Below are 23660 nucleotides of genomic sequence, written 5' to 3' on the forward strand. Positions count from 1 at the left end.
GGGTGGGGAGTGGGGGAGAATGGCCTGTGGTGTGTGTGGGGTGGGGAGTTGGGGAGAATGGCCTGCTGTGCACTTTGCCCCTCTGCTTAGCAGTCAGACCACGGGGCTCTGAATCCTGCCTTGGAAACGTTCTGCCCACGCTGAGCCCCACTGCAGTGGCGCTCGCCTGCCAAGTCCACCAAACTCCAGTAGAAGGCAGCATTTCCTCCTGCCTGTTTCCTGTCCTCACCCGGGGCAGCAGTGGCAGCCTAGGCCCTGCTGTGCTGGGCACAGGGCTCCTGGCCATGCTGGGGTGTGCTGCAGGTCTGCGGTGCCTGTCCCCTCTCTCCAGCCTGAACTACAGACGGGGGCCCCCTGAGGGACTGGCTCCAAAGCAGGACCCAGAGACGACAGCACAGAGCAGTGCTTGGGCCAGCAGGGCTGTACCAGGCCACCTTCTTGGGATGTAAAAAGAATGTGTCCTCTGGCACGCAGGCACACAAAACTGAGAGAGACAGCAAGCAAGCTCATTCTGTTGCCAAAGCACCCCGTGTCCAAGGCCCACTTGCTGGGGGGCTGGGCACAGCAGCAGGCAGTCCCTCCCTGCTATGAGTTAGGCAGGGCCTGCCAGTAAATGGCAGGTAAACAAGCCAATGAGTGAGGCCCAAACCCCAGGACGGCTGCAGTCCTGCTGGCCACTTCTGACAAGAAGCATGGACTAAACGAGCCCCACTCTGGCCTCAGCACAACAGGCTGCAAGCCTCCAGGACTAGTGGATCCCCCACTGTCTGTCCTGCGCTGAGGCTCCCTTTGCCCCTGGGCTGAAGGTGCAGGGCCCAGTTGAACTAAAGACCTTGGACTCTGAAGCTTAGGAGCAGCGGACCCTCCCCCAGAGCACCACATGGCAGGCAAGGCTGGACCTCCTTTAGTCCCCGCAGCTGTGACAACAGGGCTCCAAGTGGCTCTCCCTCCTGGACCTTGAGGACAGCCAGCCCAGGCTGTTGTCTTGCTGTTCAAAGTCAACATCCTCAGACTGTCTCGGCAAACAGACCCGCCCAGAGCTCCGCCTGTCTTTCTTTCATATCTTCCATGTTTCTTTCTCCAAAATCCAAAAGTACCTTTGCTAGGATAATCAGGCCTGCAAGCTGCCTGGTCTCTGGCTCCACGGGACCCACACAGAACCCACAAATGGACACTACATACCAAGAAGGAAACGGTGGGAGGGTTGGAAGAACTAAGAGGCAACAGCACCAACAGGTAACGCCAGACATCATGGCTCTTCCCCAGCCCAGGGCGGGGACAGGAAGGAGTTGCCAGAAAGGGGAGAGGAGAGGAATCCTGGTCTCCCAGCCTTGCTGGGGATGGGGCCAAGTCCAGGTAGAGAAGGGCAGGCTCCAGCCCACTGGCTGCAGCAGGGGCAGGGCCCCCTCCCATTCTGCTCCAGGCTTTCTGCACCAGGTGCAGCTCACTTCTCTGAAGATGAAGCAGGGATAGGCCCAGCACACGTGCCTGCTGGGATATCAGGCACAGACAGGCATGGGGGGAAACCCATGACAGGCGCCCTGTTGAGGACTGGGAGGGAAACTTGGAAGGGCTGGAGGACGATTCCCTGTGACCCACTGCAGGGGGCAGGGCCTCTTTTCTGCTGTGGGTTCTGGAGTAGAGAAAGCCAGTACCTTCTCGAGCCCAGCAATGTCCTTCAAGGCCTGGCTCGGGACGTCCTGCCTGGAATCCCACCCACCCCCCACATTGTCCCCCGACCACGCTACCTGCCTGCAACATCCGTCACCCATTTTGTTTCCTTTTTCAAAGACAGGGGCTCGCCATGCCGCCCAGGCTGGTGTCCAACACCTGAGCTCAAATGATCCTCCTGCCTCTGTCCCCGAGTTTCTGGGACTACGGGTGTGCCACGGCGCCCGGCTGCATTTTGGAGTTTGTCCCGCCAGCCGGTGTGATGAGATCACCACCCTCACAGCACCCGTGAATCTGGGCAGTATGAGGGAGCCACATCTGAGAGGCTGAGTTTTCACTGTGGCACCTCAGCCCCGCAGAGAGCTTCTGGCACTAAATACACATTCGGAGAGGAATGGAGAAACAGCTGAAGAGAGAAACCAAAGTGGGGGAAAGAAAAAGAGAAAAAGGCCCAGAGAAGGAGCAAGGTAGACAGAAAAAGAGGAGAAACCTCCTGGCCCATCCCTGGGTCCAGGGCTCGGGCCCTGCCCTGTGGCGGGCACGCACTGCGGGGGCTGGCGGGGGAGGGCAGTGGCCTCGGGTGCTCCCGCTGCAGCTGCAGAAAGCGGCTGTGGGGATGAGCTGGCCACTGACGCAGCGCTGGCAGCACAGGGCGGCGGCGCCAGGCCTGAGTGCTGGGGCCAGACTATTGCCCCCAGGATCAGGCTCCACCACCTTCTACTGTGGGGCTGTGGGCTCGCCACCATCTTCATCTGTAAGGAGGCTAATAACAGTGCGCACCTCACCCGGCGGCTGGGGGACTGGGGACACGGTCAACTTTAGCTGTTATCATTACTGGGCAAGAGCCAGTGCTTTCCATCTTCACGGTCAATGCTCCAAAACTTTGCTACCATCACAGAATGCCAGGTCCCAAAGGGACCTTAGCTGTCCTCATTGACAGGACATGCTCATCTCACAGCTGCAGGGAGTGACATGCTGAAGCCACCCAGCTGAAGGCAGAGGTGGGCCTGACGCAGGGCCCCCCACCTCCCGGGTGTTTACTCAGCGTGTCTGAGGTGTGTGGCAGGTGCCGGAGAGGCGGTGTCCTCCTGGAGCCTACAGGCTGGCAGGAGGGACAGGGTGGAAAAGGACGAGGCAAGGGTAACACCATGCAGGGCAGGGGAGGGAGGCGTGTGGCGCCGTGCAGGTGAGGGGAGTGGGTCTGCAGGGCTCAGAAAGGCTTCCTGGAGGGCCATGGAGCTGAGATCTAACAAGCGACAGAGGGGTCAGGAGGTGAGGGGGACACGACAGGGAGTACCCCAGGCAGGGGGTGCCACGGCTGCAAGCACCACAGTCGGAGAAGCCCTCACGCAGCTCCCATGGTCTCTACACACTCAAAAACTCGGGGGCATCTCAGGGGGACTCCAGCCTCTACCGCGTGCCAGTGGTTTCCTGCCTCTGTGCCACGTCTACTTCTCTGGACGATACACTCCCCATGGGCAGCAATGGCTACTTGGGCTTTGCCAGCTGGCACCCTGGGGTTTAGCCCGGTCCAGAGCTAGGCACATGGCAGGCTCGAAGGGAGACCACAGGCCCACAGAAAACCTCCCTCTGAGAAGCGCCCCACGCCTCACTGCAGACAGCGGGCAGGCAGAGGCTGGGGGACCGAGCGCGCCGGGCCAATCACACACCTTCGGCATCCACGGTCTCTTTCATGATGATCTCCACCCGCTCCACGTGGTGCCGGTTCCAGAGGCTGTCCAAAGCCTTGCGGTTCTGGTCTCGGAAAGGCAGGATCTGGGCCACGGCCTGTCAGGAGGAAGACGGCATGCTGCAGGTTCCTCTCGTGATGAAGGAGGAACCCTGACTCCTGGGAAGGGCTCCGACCTCTCTATTCCCTGCTCAGAGCAGAAGATGCCCTCCGAGCAGCAGTTCTGGACTTCAGGATCTCACCGGCCAGTAAAGGTTCCAAAAACTTGCAAGTGACCTCCAAAGGGTTACCAGATTTGTATTTTGCCAAGAAAAGAAATAGTTAAAATTACCTATCTTCTATTACAATTTTTAATAAAATAAAGACAGGTTTAACACCAAAAATGTAGCAAGAAAAGCTTCGAATTGAGCACATTCAGTATTTCTTCTCATCTTACTATAAACAAGTGAAAATCTCCCCAGGACTGGCCCAGTTCTGAGGACCACTACTTAGGAATCCTACTATGGGCAACTCCAGGCAGGGTGGGATGGAAAGCCATGTCCCTGTCCTCAGCAACTACCTGTGCCCACCAGCACCATGTGCCAGAACACAGGGCTGCTGCGCTCTCTGCTGGGGTTCCTGGGACAGGATGTGCCCAAGGGCCTCCAAGGCATTTTGAGTGAACTGGTCAACGCACATGTGTCACCCAGGAGGTTACCCCATGCCCCTGCCCAGGGCTTAGAGTCCTACTACTCCCTGGTTTAAGCTCTTGTTGCCAACCTTCTGGCTCAAAACACAACTTAGGAAGAAAAAGATTTTGAAAAAAGGTAGATGGGGCAGGGTGCCCTGTAATCACACCTGTAATCCTAGCACTTTGGGAGGCCGAAGCGAGCGGATCACTTGAGGTCAGGATTTCGAGACCAGCCTGGCCAATATGGTGAAACCCCATTTCTACTAAAAATGCAAAGAATTAGCCGGGCCTGGTGATGCGTGCCTGTAATCTGAGCTACTTGGGAGGCTGAGGCGGGAGAATTGCTGGAACCCAGGAGGCGGAGGTTGCAGTGAGCCGAGATCGTGCCACTGCACTCCAGCCTGGGGACAGAGCAGACTCTGTCTTAAAAAAAAAAAAAAAAAAAGGTGGATGGGTGCAGAAGAAAGCTCGTTCTAATTCCCACAGCACACCCAACAGGAAGCCAGGTCCAGACACCAGAGTTGCTGGGCCGCCTCCACAGAGGATGCAGGGCAACCGTGAGAAGCCAGAGCCCAGACTGGGAAACAAAGAGAATGGGGATTTGCAGAGGACAAAAGAGGCCAGATACATGGACAAGGACCCAACAGTCCTGCCCTGCTGCTGTCTTTCTTTTACCCCCTCGCCTCCTGCCTACCCTCAAGGAGACCACGGGAGCTCTGAGTTCACAATGCCCTGGGGCCTAGCTCCACAATGAGTGAGTGGCCTTGTTGCTGGGGTCTACCAGCATCCAGCTCACCCTAGCCCTGGCAGGCTCCACGCTGATGCTCACCTGCTTGCCCAAGTAATGGTCCACCCGGTACATCTCCTCCTCCTGGAAAAAGCTCCCGAGTTCTGTGGCCAGCTGCTGAGCTGAGAAGTGGTCATGGCCAAAGGGTTTCTCAAGGACAACCCGCAGCCAGGCGCCCGGGCCTGGCCGGCAGCTGCTGTTGATGTTGCGGGCAATGTCTGCATAGGCGAAGGGTGGCACCGAGAAGTAGAAGATCCTGCCAGCCTCCCGGAGGCCTGCGTGCTGGAGCTGTGCCTCGATGTCCTTGTTCAGGGCCTGATAGTCCTCGGCCGTCTTCAGTTGGCGGTACCGGCTCAGCTGCAGGAACTGATCCTTTTCCTCTGCACAGTGACTTGGTGCCATGTCCTTGGGGCAGGAGAGGGATTCCAGGGCCTTGGCCATGAGCTCTTGGCCCTGCTTGGGGGCTGTCAGAGCAGCTCCATGGAAGCTAAAACTGTGGCCCCTCCCCACTTCATCCAGGTACAGCTGGAACAGTCCCTGCCATAAGTACTTCTTAGCCAGGTCCCCAGTGGCTCCCAGCAGGATTATGGAGACATGTTCCTGGAGCTCCTGGGCCTGCAGGCAGCCCAGAAGGGCCACGCACATCACCACTATGAGCATCTTCCACATGCCTGGGTGCCTGGGGTGCACAGAGAGACAGACGAGGAACAAGGAAGGATCAGACATGGTTCAGGTGGCTACGATGTGGAAACAAACATTTCCTGCCTGGCAAGAAACCACCACGTGTTTCTTGAGAAAATGTTATAGGCCCACAGCTTGTCCCTCCCTCGTGGCGGCCTGGTTTCTGTTCCCGGAAGCCAGTGGGTAGGGAGCCTGCCTTGCAGACAGGGACTCTGCCTGGGAAAGTTAGAGACCACTTGCTAGAGATGAACCACTTTGCTGCCGGGAGCATAGGAAAGTGGCAAAGGCCACCAGGAAGGGCAGCAGGCCTGGGAGTAGAGCTGTCCATTTTATGACCAAGGCCAGTCTCCTCCAGGAGCACAGGTCACCTGGACGAGCAGGGCAGCCCCAGCCTAGGTATACTGGCAGGTCCTCAGGCGACAGCTGGAACAGTGAGAGGGTAGGACCACCTCCTCTCGCCTCTCACCTGCCTCTTCTCCATGTCTACTGGGCTCCAACTACAAAATGATGACTAACAACTGGGATGGCATAGTGACAGGAAACATGGACTCCAGACCAACTGCCCGAGTCTGAATCCCAGCTCAACCCCTTAGTAACTGCACAATTATTTAACCTGGCTGCACCTCAGTTTTCTCACCTGAAATGGAGGTAATAGTGGTACCTACACCACAGAGTTGTGATAAGAATAAAAGGAGTTCATGCTTGGAATGAGCTTAGGCCAGTGCCTACCACCTATGAAGCACTGAGTGGTAGGTGTCGTCCTGGAAGAGTGATACCAGCAAACGCTTAGTGCTGGCACTAAGTACTTATATGCATTAGAGCTCAATGAATCCAGACAAGAACCCTGGAAAGAACCACATGGAGTGGGTTCTGTTATAGCTCTCCCATTCTGCAAATGGTAAAGCTGAGGCTCAGGTCAATGAAGGTCCCAGGGTAAGAAAGCAGGGGAGCTGGGACTGACTGTGCAGTCACTGCATGACACACCCAATGACCTCTCCACCATCGCTATACAGATGGGACCAAATCTGCCTCCTGACCCTGACTTCGACCCCCTCCTCCCACCGTCCCCTCTGCCTCTTCCTCATCGCTCTCGAGATCCATCTCCAAGAGGGTCCTAGTGAGTGACCAACCCAAGGTGAGGACCCAACAACAGTGTCTGAGCCAGAGTCTATAGGACACACGACGCGTCCATCACTGGAGCTTTAACTAGAGGATCGGGGCCACACGAGTGACTCCCCAGCCTTCCTCTCCCACTCTCCCTGTATCTGCCCTCACCCCTAAATACACACATGGACCACAGGACCATTCTGCTTTTTCCTCCTGCTTTCCCGTCCCTGTCCTTGGCCCTTCAAGCATTTTTCCCTCAACCGGCAATCGCCCGTCTGGAAAGAAGGAGAAGCTGCAAGGTCAGTGCAGGAGAGGGCCAGTGAGAAATCTGAACCCCAGAGAACAGCCTGGAGAAGGAGGAGCCGCCAGCTGGCAGGCTGTGCTTCAGAGCTGCTGATCGGATCCGGGTAGCCAGGGCTCTGGACGTGCCTGGTACAAAGGGAGGAGCTAAGCCCCCAGAGTGCTGGCATGGGCAGGTGGGGGAGCCCCAAGGGCCAGCACCTCTGTCCCCACCCCAGAAGACTGCAGACAGCTGTGATGGATGGCCACCTGGCCTGAACTGACTCCTGGCCCTCTATTTAATCCTGTTCTGACTCTGAGATTTGCCACAGTCCTCCCTAATGAGTCCTGTTCTGGGTCCCTGGTTCTCAGGTTGGCCTCCCTTATCTGTTATGTTCCCAGCACTTCTTTAAACAAATCCAAGATACTGGGTATTACAACATGATTGTTTACTCTGTGTTTGCAAAACAACTAGAGAACAACTCTTTCCTAAATGGGTGTGGGTGGTATGTGTGGATATTTGTTTTATTATATGTTTTTTAACCTTTACAGTGTTTCTCAAACTTTAATGAGCATTTGAATTTCCTGGGGATCTTTTTAAAAGCAGATTCTGATGCAGAAGGAAGGGGACCTGAAGTGCTGACAGCTGGTCCAAGAGCACACTTCGAGCAGCAAGACTCTGGAATACTGAGCAGTGAGTACCAGAGCAACGATTCTCATCAAAGGAGGGCATCAGAACAAACACGCGTGCCTCGCCTCCTGCTGCCTTTCTCAAGACAAAGACATTCTGATCCAGAAGGCGTAGGGTAGGTCCTAACACAGGTGTTTCGAAACAGTCTCAAATGGTTTCATGTGCCCATCCCCTTGTAAAAACTGGTTGTTCCTGAGTCCAATAATAATACCTGTGTTAACCAAGTAGTCAGCGTGTGCCAGGTGACTTAAAGGCACCGTTCCAATCGTTCCTCACAACAGTCTTGCGGAGGGGGTTCTGTGAGGAGTCATTCTACAGACAAGGAAACTGGAAGGTGAAGGAAACTGTCAAGCCACAAAGCCTGGGGCCTCAGTCACGATGCTAAACAGCTTCCTTAGTTAAGCAGAAGAACGAGGCATTTGGGTGCAAGGACCTGGGCTCAGGACCACTGCCTAGCTTCGTGGTCTAATTAAGTCAGCTAATTAGGCCAGGCACAGTGGCTCACGCCTATTATCCCAGCACTTTGGGAGGCCGAGGCAGGAGGATCACTTGAGCCCAGGACTTCCAGACCAGCCTGGGCAACACAGCGAGACCCCCACCTCTACAAAAAATATTTTAAAATTAGCTGGGTGTGGTGGCACATGTCTGTAGCCTCAGCTACTCAGGAGGCTGAGGACTGCTTGAGCCTGAGAGGTCCAGGCTGCAGTGAGCCACGATCGCACCACTGCACTCCAGCCTGGTGACAGAGAGAGACCCTGTCTCAAAAAAAAAAAATTAAATTAAATAAATAATTAAATAAATCGGCTAATTAAATCAGGGAGACGCCCTCCACCTTTCCATAAGGGCAGGTAGGTATTTAGAGCCTTAGCACACACATTTCCTCATCCATAAAACAGGGCAAATACCATCACCCAAGGCAGGGGGTAGGGGGTGGGGGCAGTGAAGACTGAGATGATACATGTGACAAAAATGCTATACAAATGTTAATTAATTAATTAAATGTAAAGTTCCTCCTGGCCCCCAAGGGTGGATTAATACCATTGCTCTCAGGAAAAAGATTGTGAACCTCCCTCCTCTCCTGGGGCTACAGAGCCAGGCCCTGCAGCCAGCACTGGAGATCAAACCCTGGTTCCTAACTCAACACTCCCGACTAGTCTGGAAGCAGCAGGAGGAAGGCTGGCTTGGTCATCCTCCCTGCTGTCCTGACAGGGATAGAAGCGGGCCCAGAGAAGTCCAGTTAAGTCAAAGTCAGGAACAGAGGGACCCCAGCCTCTGGAGCAGAGGCACCCACAGCTCTAACACATCTCCTGGGCTCCATGCCTCCTCCTTATGCTGCAAGGCCCTGCCTCAGAAGGTTTTCCTCTGAAGCACTTCTCCCCTCTGCCTCCTTGCCTGCTCTGAGAGGAATGGCCTATGAAATAAATCTTCTGAAATTACATACTTGAAGTTAGTCAAAGAGCATGGAAGTAGCCTTCCAAAGGCTTATCCAACTATGAATCCCTTCTTTTCAAAAAATGAACAAATCAGTGAGAAAATCTTTAGTGAGAAGTTTGAGCAGCTGTAAGAGGAGGGGGCATCAGACTGGGAACTGGACTGTGCGGTGGCTCTTGTCTAGGCCCTGCCTCTAAACAACCGCATAACCTTGAACAAGTCATTTAGCCTGGCTGGGCCTCAGTTTCCTCAACTAGGAAATGGGAGGGTGAGATAAAGGATCTGTGTGATCTTTTAGTGTCCCTAAGTCCTGTTTTCTGAGGAAAGGAGATCCGCACCCTATTATCTGGGAACTGCCCTCCACTTTTCTATAAGGCAAATGAGTGCTTCAAGCCTTGACCTCTGCAGCCAGGCAGGGAAACAGAACTAAAATATGAAGCCAAGAGCTGAGAACTGTGCGTCATTCAGCAGTTAAGACAAAAACTCTTGAAGCTGTGACTTATGTGTGTGGAGGATGCAATTTCATTTACAATTCTTATTTAAGATACTTGCCAGAAATACACTCACTACGAAACAAAGTGCTGTGGGGGCATCCTGTAGGGAGGTGGAAAAGACCTGCCTCTGACGGCTCATCTTAGAGCCAGGGCCGACTGTGGGCACATGAACCCAGTCCTGGGCATCCTTCACTGTCTCCAACTCTACTCCTGAGAGGCTCCTACCAGTCATCCTGGGAGAGACTTACCAGTAAAAAGGCTCTGCTAACATCCCAGAAGGTGGGAGCACTGGCTTGGCCAGCCAGGGGGTTTGGATCAGAATCCAGGTTCCGGCCTTTGTTCTCACCCAAGCGGAAGAGGCATGCAGCTGTCCCCAACCAGACCCAGCACAGACAGACCCAGCCTGTGCTGAAGCTCCAGCCGCAGAGCGTTTTCTGGTAAACCACAGGAGGAAGCAGTTCTAATCCTCTTATGCCCAGCCGACAAGGGGTGGGAGAGAGGAGCTGGGAGGTAAAGGTCAATGTCTGCTGCTGCCCTGTTCCCTTTCCCGGCTTTTGACGTTACCTTCTGTGCGCCAGGCAGGAGGAAGGGAAATTTTCTTCAAATCATGACCCATGAGTTTGGAATTTTTTAAAAAGAACATGTGGGAGTAAAACAAAAGTTCAAACTAAAGATCATTTGAAACTAAAGCACACGGCGATGTGCGTAGTCTTTTTACAATAGCCAACCCAAGGTTTTTGGGGATTTTTTGTTTGTTTGTTTTCTTTTTTGCATTCTTCCTGTTCTGGTCCATTTATGCTGAACCCATCAATGCAGATAAAAATCAAGCCTGCTATCAATGACCTCTGATCTGCATTCACTGCCCTCGTGGCCAGAATGGGGACAAAAGCTTCCAGATCGGGCTCTGGGGTCCTTGTTCCTCTCTCATCTCAGAGAATCCTCATTCCCATCTTTAGGTACCTCTCCTGTAATCCCAGCACTTTGGGAGACCGAGACGGGAGGATTACTTGAGCCCAGGAGATCGAGACCAGCCTGGGTAACATGGCGAAACCCCATTTCTACTAAAAATACAAAAGTTAGCAGGGTGTGGTGGCAGGTGCCTGTAATCTCAGCTACTTGGGAGGCTGAGGCAGGAAAACTGCTGGAGGTTGCAGTGAGCAGAGATCATACCACTGCACTCCAGCCTGGGTGACAGAGCATGACTCCGTCGCAAAAAAAAAAAAAAAAAAAAAAAAAAATTCATTACATAAATTAAAAAGGTAATAAATACTCAAAACTCATTACTTCCTAATCATCTGACTGCATTTCACTAATATCTATGCTCTTGATATTATTTATATCCACTGCATCTATGAGGTGAAGATATTCTATTATAGTGTATTTGAAGTTGGCCAATGTGGGAATATTTACACCACAGATATAGGCAAAGGCTATAAATCAGGGCAACCCCACCCCTCACAGAGTCAGTTGGTAAACATTACCAGCACACAACTGCCTATCTGCCCAAGTCATTATTTACAGCCCGAACTTCCCCTAAACTCCAGACTCATGCAGTCAATTGCTATTCTGAGAGCATGAGTGGGATGTTTGCCAGACTTAATATGTACAAAACTGAACTGATTTCTCTCCCAACCTGCTTCCAATGTAGCTTTCCCCATTCTCAGTAAATGGCAACTCTATCCTTCCAGGTGTTCAGACCCAGAAACCTTGAGGTCATCTGATCTGTCAGCAAATCCTGTAGTTTCTATCTTCAAAATTATGTAGAATACAACTGCTTCTCACCACCTTCCACCACTCCACTCCGGTGCCAGCCACCGTCATCTCTGTCTGGATTACTGCAGGAACTTCCTAATTGGTCTCCTCTATCTGGACCCTCTATGGTTGAGCCTCAACACGGCAGTCAGTGACCTTTTTATAGCTCCAGCTGGATCATGCCATTCCTCTGTGCAGACATCTGCAGAGTCTACACATTGTGGCCTCCCACCCATTACCTCTTTGAGCTCTTCTCTTACCATCCTGCCCATCTAGGCTCTGGCTGCCCAGCCTCCTGCCTCAGGGCCTTTGCACTTGTTCTCTCTGCCTGGCCAACCCCCCACCATGTCCACGTGGTTTACTCCCTCACTAACTTCAGTTCTTTGCTAAAATGTCATCTTCTCAGTGAGGCTTACTCAGACCACTCTAAAATTGTAAACCGCCCACCCCCATCCTCCTCTCCTGCTTTATTTCTCTCTGCAGTACATCGCTTTCTAATATACTGTATGATAATTACATTCATTTTGCCTATTGTCTGCCATTCCTTCCCCCGAGAGTGTGCGTGCCAATGAGGACACGGACTTTTGTTTGTTTTGTTCTCCGCAGTACCTCCAGTATCCAAAACAAGGCCTGGCATACAGAAGGCGCTCTATAAATATCTGCTAAATGGACAAATAAATCCCATTTGCACAGGACCACTGTCATTTCTGCATTTGAAATATGGACAAAGGAATACATCTCTAATGGTGACTTCAAGCACTGTGACACAGCACACATTAGCAGCAGCTTACTACTTGGAACAATACTTTTAATAATAAAAGAGCTATTTATGGAGTATTTAACTATATGCCAAATGCTCGGCTATCAGTGTGACATGCATCATACCATTTAAATCTTGCCACAACCATATGAGGTAGGTCCCATGATTATCCCCATTTTAGCAGTGAGTAGAGAGGAAACTAAGGCAAAGAGAGGTCAAATAATGTGGCCAGGCGTGGTGGCTCATGCCTATAATCCCAGCACTTTGGGAGGCTGAGGCAGGAAGATCACTGGAGGTCAGGAGTTTAAAACCAGCCTGGTCAACATGGTGAAACCCCGTCTCTACTAAAAATACAAAAATTAGCCAGGCGTGGTGGCAGGTGCCTATAATCCCAGCTATTTGGGAGACTGAGGGAGGAGAATCACTTGAACCCAGGAGGTGAAGGTTGCAGTGAGCTGAGATCATGCCACTGCACTCCAGCCTGGGCAACAGAGCGAGACTCCATCTCAAAAAAAAAAAAAAAAAAAAAGAGAGAAGTCAAATAACTTACTGAAGGTTAAGCAACTAGAGGTGATAGGTTTTGAATACAGACAGTCTGGTCCCAGAGCTAACCTTCCTGTAAAATGTGACTACATCTCTGAATGGCAAAACGAACACTGTATTAGTGTAGATACTGAACAGTGGTTTAAACCAGACAGGCTATTTCTCTGCTCCATGAAGTCAATTTGTTCCGAACACTAACCGCGGTAACCAGCCTCGGCCTCCCAGGTTCGCTTTGCCTTTCACAGTTCTTCCTTCTGACATCAGGAAGACATCATGCATAAGCCTCAGTTGCTTTGTTGAAACCTGGAAGACCTTCAAGGGCTAGTTTTTGGAGAACTGGTTACATGAGAATATTCTGGATTCAAATCCCTGCCACTCAGTAACTATGTGCCCTCAGACAAGTTATTTAACCTCTCTGTACCTCAACCACAAAATGGGAAAACAAGTCAATGGGAAGCAAGGCACTTAGCACAATGCCTGGCACACAGTAAGCACCCAAGAAATCCTAGCTGCTTTTTTTCTTTGAGATGAAGTCTAGCTTTGTCACCCAGGCTAGAGTGCAGTGGCACAATCTTGGTTCACTGCAACCTCCACCACCTGAGGCGGGGCAGTTCACGCGATTCTCCTGCCTCAGCCTCCCCAGTAGCTGGGATTACAGGCATCCACTGCCCCCAGGCCCAGCAAATTTTTGTATTTTTAGTAGAGACAGGGTTTCACCATGTTGGCCAGGCTGGTCTTGAACTCTTCAAGTGACCTGCCCGCCTTGGCCTCCCAAAGTGTTGGGATTACAGGAGTGAGCCACTGGGCCCAGCCAGAAATGTTAGTTTCTATCATTAAACCATTAGCATCACGAATGAAGGCCTTCTTGCTAGCTTCTTGAACTGCTGTTAAAACCAACCAGCTGGGTGCGGCCTGTAATCCCAGCACTTTCGGAGGCCGAGGCGGTGGATCACCCGAGGTCAGGAGTTCGAGACAAGTCTGGATAACACAGTGAAACCCCGTTTCTACTAAAAAATAAAATTAGCTGGGCGTGGTGCCACGCGCCTGTAATCCCAGCTACTCAGAAAGCTGAGGTGGGAGAATCGCTTGAACCCGGGATAAGATTGCAGTGGGCCGAGATCGTGCCATTGCACTCCAGCTTGGGCAACAAGAGTGAAATTCCGTACCCACCAAAAAAAAACAACAAAAAACCAAACAACTAACCATCCACCACAGAAAAATGCCAAGGAAAAACTCAGACAGCTTATCATGACCTTCCAATCATAATGATGAAAAATTAAAGGGATATGATGCATAATTTAAAATATGCTATCTGGGTGTGGTGCTTCACACCTGTAATTCCAACACTTTGGAAGGCTTAAGCAGGAGGATCATTTGAGCCCAGGAGTTCGAGACCAGCCTGGGCAACATAGTGAGACCACTGTCTACAAAAAGCCAGGCGTGGTGGTGCGCGCCTGTGGTCCCAGCTACTTGGGAGGCTGAGGCAGGAGGATGGCCTGAACCCAAGAGGTGGAGGCTGCAGGGAGCCGTATTTGTGCCACTGCACTCCAGCCTGGGCAACCGAACAATACCCCATCTTTTATAAAAAAGTTAAAAAAATAAAAAATAAAAAATATGCCCATTTGACACCAGTTTTCCCTCATCTGTTGCCTTTCATGATCTATGGGCCTGTTGGGTGTGCAGGGGGAGTGGGGAAGGACACTTCTTTCCAGAAGTTCTCTCTTCTGGCTAAGCATTCAAGGTTGGGTGAACTGATTTTCAGACATCCAGAGAGGTTTGCCTCTGGAAAACCGTTCACTGGATCCGGGTACGGGAAACGCTATGTGAAACCCGAGGGCCAATCAATGCCAAAGACTAAGCAGGTCCCGGGTAAAGCACGGAGCTCCCCCTCTCCTGTAACTCAGTTCCGGGAAGCCCAGGAAAGGACCGCTCGGCCGCTCGGAGCGACCCTGGAGGGACCCTGGCCGCCTCCTGAGCAGCCCTAAAGCCGCCAGCCAGGCTCCGCGGGGCGGGCAGCGCAGGCTCCGGGGTTCGGCGCGGCCTCGGGCCCGGCGGCAGCGCGGGTTGGAGGCGCCGGGGCGGGGGCGGGGGCGGCGGCGGGGCCGGCGGTGGGGGGCGCTTACTTCCTTTCGCGCGGCGGCGCGGGCCGCTCCTCCGGGACACGGCCGGGGCGGCGCTGAGGGCCCGGCCCGCTCCCGAAGGCTTCTCTGCGCCCCGGACCGCACCTCCTCTTCCGCAGGGCCCGTCGCCCCGACAGGTGCGCGTGTAACGCGGCCACGCGCCTCACAACACTCCGATACCGCCCGCGGAGGCTGCGGCGGCCACAGGGGAAGGCGCGAGGCCAAGGCCAGCCCGGCCGCCGCCCCTCCCCAGGCCTCAGGCCTCCGCGGCCTCGCGCGCAGCGAGACTAGGGCCCGGGCCCGGGGCGCGCGCGGCGGGGGCGGGGCGGGGGCGCCGGCGATGCCACGCCCCCCCGCTGGCGGCCGCCGGGGCGGGGCCTCGGAGCTTCCGGGGCGAGTTGGTAAGTCCGCTCCGAGCCTCCGCCCCTGCTCTTCCCTTCGGCCGCTGGGTTGCCGTGCGTCCTTCAGCTATCCTCCCGCGTCCCAGACGCGCTCAGGACCCAGAAGTGGCCGAGGGACGTGGTTGTGTCGTGGAGGGGACCAGGGGTGCTGGCAGCTCCCTACGATCTGGCACCCGCTCTGGGACTCCCCAGGCCTCGCTTTTCCCCATCTGTAGAATGAGCGGCTTGGTCCTTGCCGTCTTCAATATCCAGAGTAGGGATTTAGGAGTTGGAGCGCACACGCTGGCCACGCCTCCGCGCACAGCTTCAGATCTCTGCCACCCCTTCTCACTTGTGTGACCTTGAGCTCAGTTTCTTCATCTGTACAGTAGGGACAATGGGAATACCTGCCTCCGGGGTTGTCTGGCACGTGGGTGCTTAGTAAGCGGAAGCTTGGACCCGTGTGACAAATGGAAGACGTTTGCTAAGACGTTGCTAAGAAAGACAGCAAATGGAATCAGGGCTTCTCTGTAGGGTGAGAGGTATTTAAGTGAGAAAACGGGACCAGCTGCCTCTCAGAGCCCTCAGTCCCCTTCCTGTCCCCCACCATTATCAGGTAGTATGTGGCCCTCCTCCTCCCCCCCAACCCGCTCCCCACTTTTTTTCTTTTTCTTTTTTTTTTTGAGACAGGGTCTCCTGTCACCCAGGCTGGAGTGCAGTGGCGCTATCACAGCTCACTGCAGCCTCCACCTCCCCGGCTCGAGTGATCCTCCCGCCTCAGCCTCCCAAGTAACTGAGATCGCAGACGTTCGCCACCACGCCTAGGTTTCCAACATTTTGTAGAAACGGGGGTCTCACTTTGTTGCCCAGGCTGGTCTTGAACTCCTGGGCCCAGGTGTTTCTCCCACCTTGGCCTCCCAAAGTGCTGGGAGGAGATTCCGACCTGAGAGAGAAAATGTGCTGCAGCTTTTTATTTCCTGATGGTTCCATTAGAGGTGGGAGCATCTGGAACTAGCAGAGGGAACTTGGCAGTGGCCGGCAGGACTGAGTGGGGCCAACAGGCATGATTACCACACAGGATGTTAGGCAAGGGGTTCCGGGAAGGCTGGGAGCCGAGGGGGGCTGGGCCTCACTGTCACCAAGGCCAGGGGCCATCCGGGCGCCCGCAGAGGACTGCCAAGCCTTGGCAAGGATTTAGGTCACACTGAGTGGGCCTGGCGGAGGGAGGAGTCAGGGAGCCAGGCATTCTCTGGGCTACCTCCACAGCTGGAAGTGAGCAGGAGGGCTTAGGGCAGGAGCCGGCCAGAGCTGACTCAAATGATGCCGGGACTCTTGGCCTAGAGCCCTTCCCATATTCTGTGGCCCTGAGTGTGTCAGGCACCCACATAGCTCTGAAAACGGGGGCCCAGGAAGGCACAGATAGGAGTAGGCAGGTATCCAGAGGCATGACCTGGGGGTTGTTTCTCAGATCTCCATGTGGCCATCAGAGGGTGACCTGCTACCTTGAGGGCTTCTTTAAAAATAGCCCCAGGCCAGGTGCGGTGGCTCATGCCTGTAATCCCAACACTTTGGGAAGCCGAGGCGGGTGGATCCCCTGAGGTCAGTATTTCAAGACCAGCCTGGCCAACATGATGAAACCCCATATCTACTACAAAAAAAAAAAAAAAAAAAAGGCCGGGTGTGGTGGCGCGCCTGTAGTCCTAGCTACTGGAGTGACTGAGGCACAAGAATCGCTTGAATCCAGGATGCAGAGGTTGCAGTGAGCCGAGATAACGCCATTGCACTCCAGCCTGGGCAACAGGGTGAAACTGTGTCAAAAAACAAAAAAGCCAGGTGCAGTGGCTCACGCCTATAATCCCAGCACTTTAGGAGGCCGAGGGGGGTGGATCACCTGAGGTCGGGAGTTCGAGACCAGACTGACCGATATGGTGAAACCCCGTCTCTACTAAAAATACAAAATTAACTGGGTGTGGTGGCGCATGCCTGTAATCCCAGCGACTTAGTAGGCTGAGGCAGGAGAATAGCTTGAACCCGGGAGGTGGAGGTTGCAGTGAGCATTCCAGCCTAGGCAACAAGAGTGAAACTCAGTCTCATAAAAAAAAAAAAAAAAGCCCCAAACCAAGTCAGTTGTAACCTGCTTACTAAGAAAACATTCATCTGATTAGGTAACGTTGGGGTGAGGTCTGAGGAGGGAACTAGCCTAGGGTGTCACAATGTCCTCCTAACACTATGTCCACTCCCACACCACCCTGAGATGTTTCATTTTTCTGCCTGTCTTTCCTCGCCTTACCTTCACCTCAGTCTCATCCCGCCTCCATATCTTCTAGTTTTCTCTGGGCAATCAATTGCTTTGCTTTCTTTCCATCATGAAGACGATTAAGTCGTGCTAAGCCCCAATCATCCTGGTGTGAGAGTACTGCCACCCAAAACACAAAAATCTAAAACCTTGTCCCTGTGGGCCCTGGCATTGGTTTCCGCACCTTTGCCTGTCTGAAGCTTTTCTCGTTTCTGTGCTAACAGCAGCTACAAGGGACAAGGTGTGCCCAAAACCCCGTGAAGGAAGCCAAGAGAATGAAGGAAGCAGGGAGAAAGGAATGATGCCCCATGGGTGGGGCTGGGGGTGTCCTGTGGCCAGAATTCTGTCTGTGGTTTATCTCTTGCTTTATAAGGAGCACCCTGGGGCTCTATTTATGAAGCAGATTTGGGGGGATTTTTTCTTCGTAGCCCTTTAACTGTGGGGTAGGCAGAAATCAGGGTGAATTCAGCCTGCTTTACAGACGTGGAAAGTGAGATCCAGAGAGATGAATGACTCACAGAGATGCCTGTGGAGTTAGAAATAAAATCCCGTTGCAGCTTCTATTTTCAGGTGTCACTCCCTAAGGCAGCTCTGCTGGCTTCCTCTTGCTTCTCGCAGGAGGTGGAGAGGGAGGGGAACAGGTAGAGATTTTTCAGCCACTGGTAGATCTTTTCATCCTCAGAGATGAGGAGCCTCTTTTTAAATTTTTTTATTTTATTTTTTAAGACAGAATCTCACTGTGTCACCCAGGCTGGAGTGTAGTGGCACGATCATAGCTCACTGCAGCTTCAACCTCCTGGCTCAAGTGATCCCCTTACCTTAGCCTCCTGGTACCTGAGACTACAGGTGTACGCCACCATCCCTGGCTAATTTTTTTCTTTCTTTCTTGTTGTTGTTTTTGTAGAGATAGGCTCTCACTATGTTGCCCAGACTGGCCTCTAACTCCTAGGCTCAAGGTATCCTCCCACCCCGACCTCCCAAAGTGCAAGGATTACAGGCACGAGCCATTGTGACAGGACTTTTTTATTTTTAAGATTAGCTTCCTAAAGTCCACATGAAGTAGTTATGCAATGGTTTCCATTGTTGCCATAACAATATACCACCATTTAGTGGCTTAAACAACGCAAATTTTTTATCTTACAATTCTGGAGGTCAGAACTTGGGTCTTACCAGGCTAAAATAATGGGTCAGCCTAAATTCCTATCCGGAGGAGCCATTTCTGATCAAGGCATAATTCAGTATTTGTGGTTTTAGGACGGAAATCCCCGTTTCTTTGCTGACTTCAGCTGAAGGCCATTCTCAGCTTCTAGAGGGTACCACGCTCCTTGGCTTGTGTCCCCTTTCTTCCACCTTCAAAGCCAGCAATGGGAGGTCCAGTGATTTCTCTCTCCCCTGTGCCTTTTTCAGGGTCATCTCTCTGACCCAGCTGGGGTAGTCTCTCTGCTTTCTTTTTCTTTTCTTTTTTTTTTTTTTTTTTGAGGCAGAGTCTCGCTCTGTCGCCCAGGCTGGAGTGCAGTGGCGCAGTCTCAGCTCACTGCAACCTCCACCTCCTGGGTTCCAGTAATTTTCCTGCCTCAGCCTCCCAAATAGCTGAGATTACAGGTGCCCTTCACCACGCCTGCCTCATTTTTGTACATTTTAGTAGAGACGGGGTTTCACCATGTTGGCCAGGCTGGTCTCGAACTCCTGACCTCAGGTGATCTGCCCGCGTTGGCCTCCCAAAGTGCTGAGATTATAGGCATGAGCCACTGCGCTGGGCCCACAATTTTTCATAATAGCTGTATTGAGAGAAAACTCACCTACTATGCAACCTACTCATTGAAAGTGTGCAATTTAATGGTTTTTAATGTATTCACAGAGTTTTGCAACCATCACCACAATCAAGTTTACAATATTTTTGTCACCCTGACAAGAAACCCTATACCCATTAGCAGTCACTCCCCATTCTTCTCCCACCCTCTAGGCCCTAGGCAATCACTAATCTATTTCCTGTCTCTCTGGATTTGCCTATTGCCGACATTTCATCTAAATGAATCATACAATATATGGCCGTTTGTGGCTAAATATGTTATATACAGACACAGGCATATATGTGTGTCTATATAATGTTTTCAGAGCTGATGTTGTATCGTGTATCACTACTTCGTTCCTTTTTTTTTTGAGACAGTGTCGCTCTGTCGCTCAGGCTGGCATGCAGTGGCCTGATCTTGGCTCACTGCAACCTCTGCCTCCTGGGTCCAAGTGATTCTCAGCCATCAGCCTCCTCAGTAACTGGGATTACAGGCATATGCACCATGCCCAGTTAATTTTTGTATTTTTAGTAGAGACAGGGTCTTGTCATGCTTGCCAGGCTGGTCTTGAACTCCTGGCATCAAGTGATCTGCCCGCCTCAACCTCCCAAAGTGCTGGGATTATAGGCGTGAGCCACTTCACCCGGCTGCTTTGTTGGTTTTCATTGCTAAATCATATTTAATTATATGGATATACACCACATTTTGTTGATCCATTCATTGATTGATGAACATTTGGGTTGTTTCTGCTTTTTACTGTTATGAATAATGTAGTTATGAATATGTGTGTATATGTTTTTCTATAGATGTTTTCATTTTTCTTGGGTGTGTACCGTGAGTGGAAGAACTGGGTCAGCTGGTAATTCTTTTTTTTTTTTTGAGACAGTCTTGCTCTGTCACCCAGGCTGGAGTGCAGTGGCGAGATCTCGGCTCACTGCAACCTCTGCCTCCCGTGTTCAAGTAATTCTCCTGCTTCAGCCTCCCGAGTCGCTGGGATTACAGGCACCTGCCACTATGCCTAGATAATTTTTTTTTTTTTTTTTTTTTTTTTTAGTAGAGGCACGGTTTTACCATATTGGCCAGGCCGCTCTCAAACTCCTGACCTCAGGTTATCCACCTGCCTCAGTCCCCCAAAGTACTGGGATTACAGGTGTGAGCCACTGCACCTGGCCCTTCAGCTGGTAATTCTATGTTTAGCCTTTTCAGGAACTGCCAGACTGTTTTCCAAAGTTACAGCACCATTCTCTGTTCTCAACAGCAGTGTACAGGGGTTCCAGTTTCCCCACATCCTCACCAACACTTACTATTGCCTGACTTTTTTTTTTTTTAGACAGTTTCGCTCCATCACCCAGGCAGGAGTGCAGTGGCACGATCTTGGCTCACTACAACCTCTGCCTCCCAGGTTCAAGTGATTCTCCTGCCACAGCCTCCCAAGTAGCTGGAATTAAAGGTGTGCACCACCACGCCTGGCTAGTTTTTTTGTATTTTTAGTACAGATGGGGTTTCACCATGTTGGCCAGGCTGGTTTTGAACTCCTGACCTCAAGTGATCTGCCCGCCTTGGCCTCCCAAAGTGCTAGGATTACAGGGTGAGCCATCATGCCTGGCCCCGACTTTTTTATTATAGCTATCCTAGTGGGTATGAAGTGGGAGTTAATTGTCATTTTGCTTTCATGTCCCTGATGGCCTGTGGTGTTGATCATCTTTTCATGTGTTTATTGGCCATTGAGTGTCTTCTTGGAGAAATATCTAGTCAAATTCTTTGCCCAGTTTTCTTTATTTCTTAAGAGAAGGAGTCTTTTTTTTTTTCTTTTTTTTTTTGGAGACAGGGTCTGGCTCTGTCACCCAGGCTCGAGTGCAGTGGTGGACTCTCCGCTCACTGCAACAGCAGCCACCCAGGGGCTCAAGCCATCCTCCCACCTCAGCCTCCATGGTAGCTGGGACTTCAGGTGCACGCCACCACACCTGGCTGATTTTTGTATTTTTTGTAGAGATGGGATTTTGCCATGTTGCCCAGGCTGGTCTGGAGCACCTGAGCTCAAGTGATCCACCCACGTCGACTTCCCAGAGTGCTGGGATTACAGGCGTGAGCCACTGCACCTGCCCCCTTTTTCAGGATTTTTTTTTGTCTTTTTTAATTGAGTTGTTAGAGTTCTTTACACATTCTAGATACAAATCACTTACCAAATGTATGATTTGCAAAAATTTTCTCCCATTCTGTGGATTGTCTTTTCACTTTCTTGATGGTGTCCTTTAAAGCTTAAAAGTGTTTAACTCCCATGATGTTCAGCGTAGCTATTGATTTTTGTTTAATCCTGATGATGTTCAGTGTATCTATTTATTTATTTTTATTTTTTTGAGATGGAGTTTCACTCTTGTTGCCCAGGCTGGAATGTAATGGCGTGATCTTGGCTCCCTGCAACATCCACCTCCTGGGTTCAAGTGATTCTCCTGCCTCAACCTCCCAAGTAGCTGGGATTACAGGCATGTGCCACCATGCCCAGATAATTTTTGTATTTTTAGTAGAGATGGAATCTCACCATGTTAGTCAGGCTGGTCTGGAACTCCTGACCTCAAGTGATCCACCTGCCTCAACCTCCCAAAGTGCTGCCAGACTGTTTTCCAAAGTTACAGCACCATTCTCTGTTCTCAACAGCAGTGTACAGGAGTTCCAGTTTCCCCACATCCTCACCAACACTTACTATTGCCTGACTTTTTTTTTTTTTAGACAGTTTCGCTCCATCACCCAGGCAGGAGTGCAGTGGCACGATCTTGGCTCACTACAACCTCTGCCTCCCAGGTTCAAGTGATTCTCCTGCCACAGCCTCCCAAGTAGCTGGAATTAAAGGTGTGCACCACCACGCCTGGCTAGTTTTTTTGTATTTTTAGTACAGATGGGGTTTCACCATGTTGGCCAGGCTGGTTTTGAACTCCTGACCTCAAGTGATCTGCCCGCCTTGGCCTCCCAAAGTGCTAGGATTACAGGGTGAGCCATCATGCCTGGCCCCGACTTTTTTATTATAGCTATCCTAGTGGGTATGAAGTGGGAGTTAATTGTCATTTTGCTTTCATGTCCCTGATGGCCTGTGGTGTTGATCATCTTTTCATGTGTTTATTGGCCATTGAGTGTCTTCTTGGAGAAATATCTAGTCAAATTCTTTGCCCAGTTTTCTTTATTTCTTAAGAGAAGGAGTCTTTTTTTTTTTCTTTTTTTTTTTGGAGACAGGGTCTGGCTCTGTCACCCAGGCTCGAGTGCAGTGGTGGACTCTCCGCTCACTGCAACAGCAGCCACCCAGGGGCTCAAGCCATCCTCCCACCTCAGCCTCCATGGTAGCTGGAACTTCAGGTGCACGCCACCACACCTGGCTGATTTTTGTATTTTTTGTAGAGATGGGATTTTGCCATGTTGCCCAGGCTGGTCTGGAGCACCTGAGCTCAAGTGATCCACCCACGTCGACTTCCCAGAGTGCTGGGATTACAGGCGTGAGCCACTGCACCTGCCCCCTTTTTCAGGATTTTTTTTTGTCTTTTTTAATTGAGTTGTTAGAGTTCTTTACACATTCTAGATACAAATCACTTACCAAATGTATGATTTGCAAAAATTTTCTCCCATTCTGTGGATTGTCTTTTCACTTTCTTGATGGTGTCCTTTAAAGCTTAAAAGTGTTTAACTCCCATGATGTTCAGCGTAGCTATTGATTTTTGTTTAATCCTGATGATGTTCAGTGTATCTATTTATTTATTTTTATTTTTTTGAGATGGAGTTTCACTCTTGTTGCCCAGGCTGGAATGTAATGGCGTGATCTTGGCTCCCTGCAACATCCACCTCCTGGGTTCAAGTGATTCTCCTGCCTCAACCTCCCAAGTAGCTGGGATTACAGGCATGTGCCACCATGCCCAGATAATTTTTGTATTTTTAGTAGAGATGGAATCTCACCATGTTAGTCAGGCTGGTCTGGAACTCCTGACCTCAAGTGATCCACCTGCCTCAACCTCCCAAAGTGCTGGGATTGCAGGAGTGAGCCACTTCGCCCAGCCATCTATTGATTTTTGTTGCTTGTGCTTTTGGTGTCATAGCTAGTAAAGGCTTTGCCCAATCCAACTCATGGAGATTTATGCTTGCATTTTCTTCTTCTAAGAGTTCAGTGGTTTTGGCACTTGCATTTAGGTTTTTGATCATCTTTAGTTAGTTTTTGTCAATGATGTGAGGTAGGGGGTCCAACTCCCTTCTTTTGCACATGGATGTCCCATTGTCCATGGGGACAGCCCAACGATGCAGGCTGTTCCATGGCATGCTCCAAGAGCCTTTGCTTGCATAGACATGCAACACGGTATGCCCAAAGTGCATCCCTGGTCCAGAAGGCAGACCCTGGAAGACCAATGCCTGGCAAATAACAGGCCCTCAAAAACTGTTTGTCAAATGAACGTGGTGTAAGCTGGGGAGCCAGAGCCACCGCATCCAGGTGCTGGAGTCTCGTTCGTCCTACAGAGGCTCTGAGGGGCTTCAGCTTGGCCACAG

The 23660-nt window shown here is 51.5% G+C and overlaps 1 protein-coding gene and 1 long non-coding RNA gene across 13 annotated transcripts in view; one reads left to right on the forward strand and one right to left on the reverse strand.

Annotated features, from left to right (window-relative positions):
* The window catches only part of H6PD (hexose-6-phosphate dehydrogenase/glucose 1-dehydrogenase), a 34777-nt gene extending 19812 nt beyond the window's left edge, over positions 1-14965 (reverse strand). For 5 of the 11 annotated variants that reach the window (XR_012426417.1, XR_012426413.1, XM_074021147.1 and 2 more), the window contains exons 1-3: positions 14680-14965; positions 4861-5497; positions 3342-3459 (exon numbers count right to left, since the gene is read on the reverse strand). Coding sequence is in view for 4 of the 11 variants with exons in the window: in XM_074021146.1 (XP_073877247.1) it covers positions 3342-3459; positions 4861-5487 (745 nt within the window). In the remaining 7 variants the exon portion in view is untranslated. Of the gene's footprint in view, positions 1-3341; positions 3460-4860; positions 5521-9749; positions 9946-14679 lie in introns of those variants that run through there. The other 6 variants (XR_012426412.1, XM_074021149.1, XM_074021137.1 and 3 more) reach the window with 2 other exon arrangements.
* On the forward strand, positions 711-11784 carry LOC141408888 (uncharacterized). Of its 2 annotated transcripts, none has more exons than XR_012426430.1 (3): positions 711-1236; positions 7493-7691; positions 11190-11784. It is a non-coding gene; the product is annotated as an uncharacterized lncRNA (long non-coding RNA). The 2 variants fall into 2 exon arrangements; XR_012426429.1 differs by lacking the exon at positions 11190-11784 and adding an exon at positions 10458-10792.
* Positions 14966-23660: the final 8695 nt, after the last annotated feature.

This window comes from Macaca fascicularis, chromosome 1, assembly GCF_037993035.2.
Source record: "Macaca fascicularis isolate 582-1 chromosome 1, T2T-MFA8v1.1".
Lineage (NCBI taxonomy): Eukaryota > Metazoa > Chordata > Mammalia > Primates > Cercopithecidae > Macaca > Macaca fascicularis.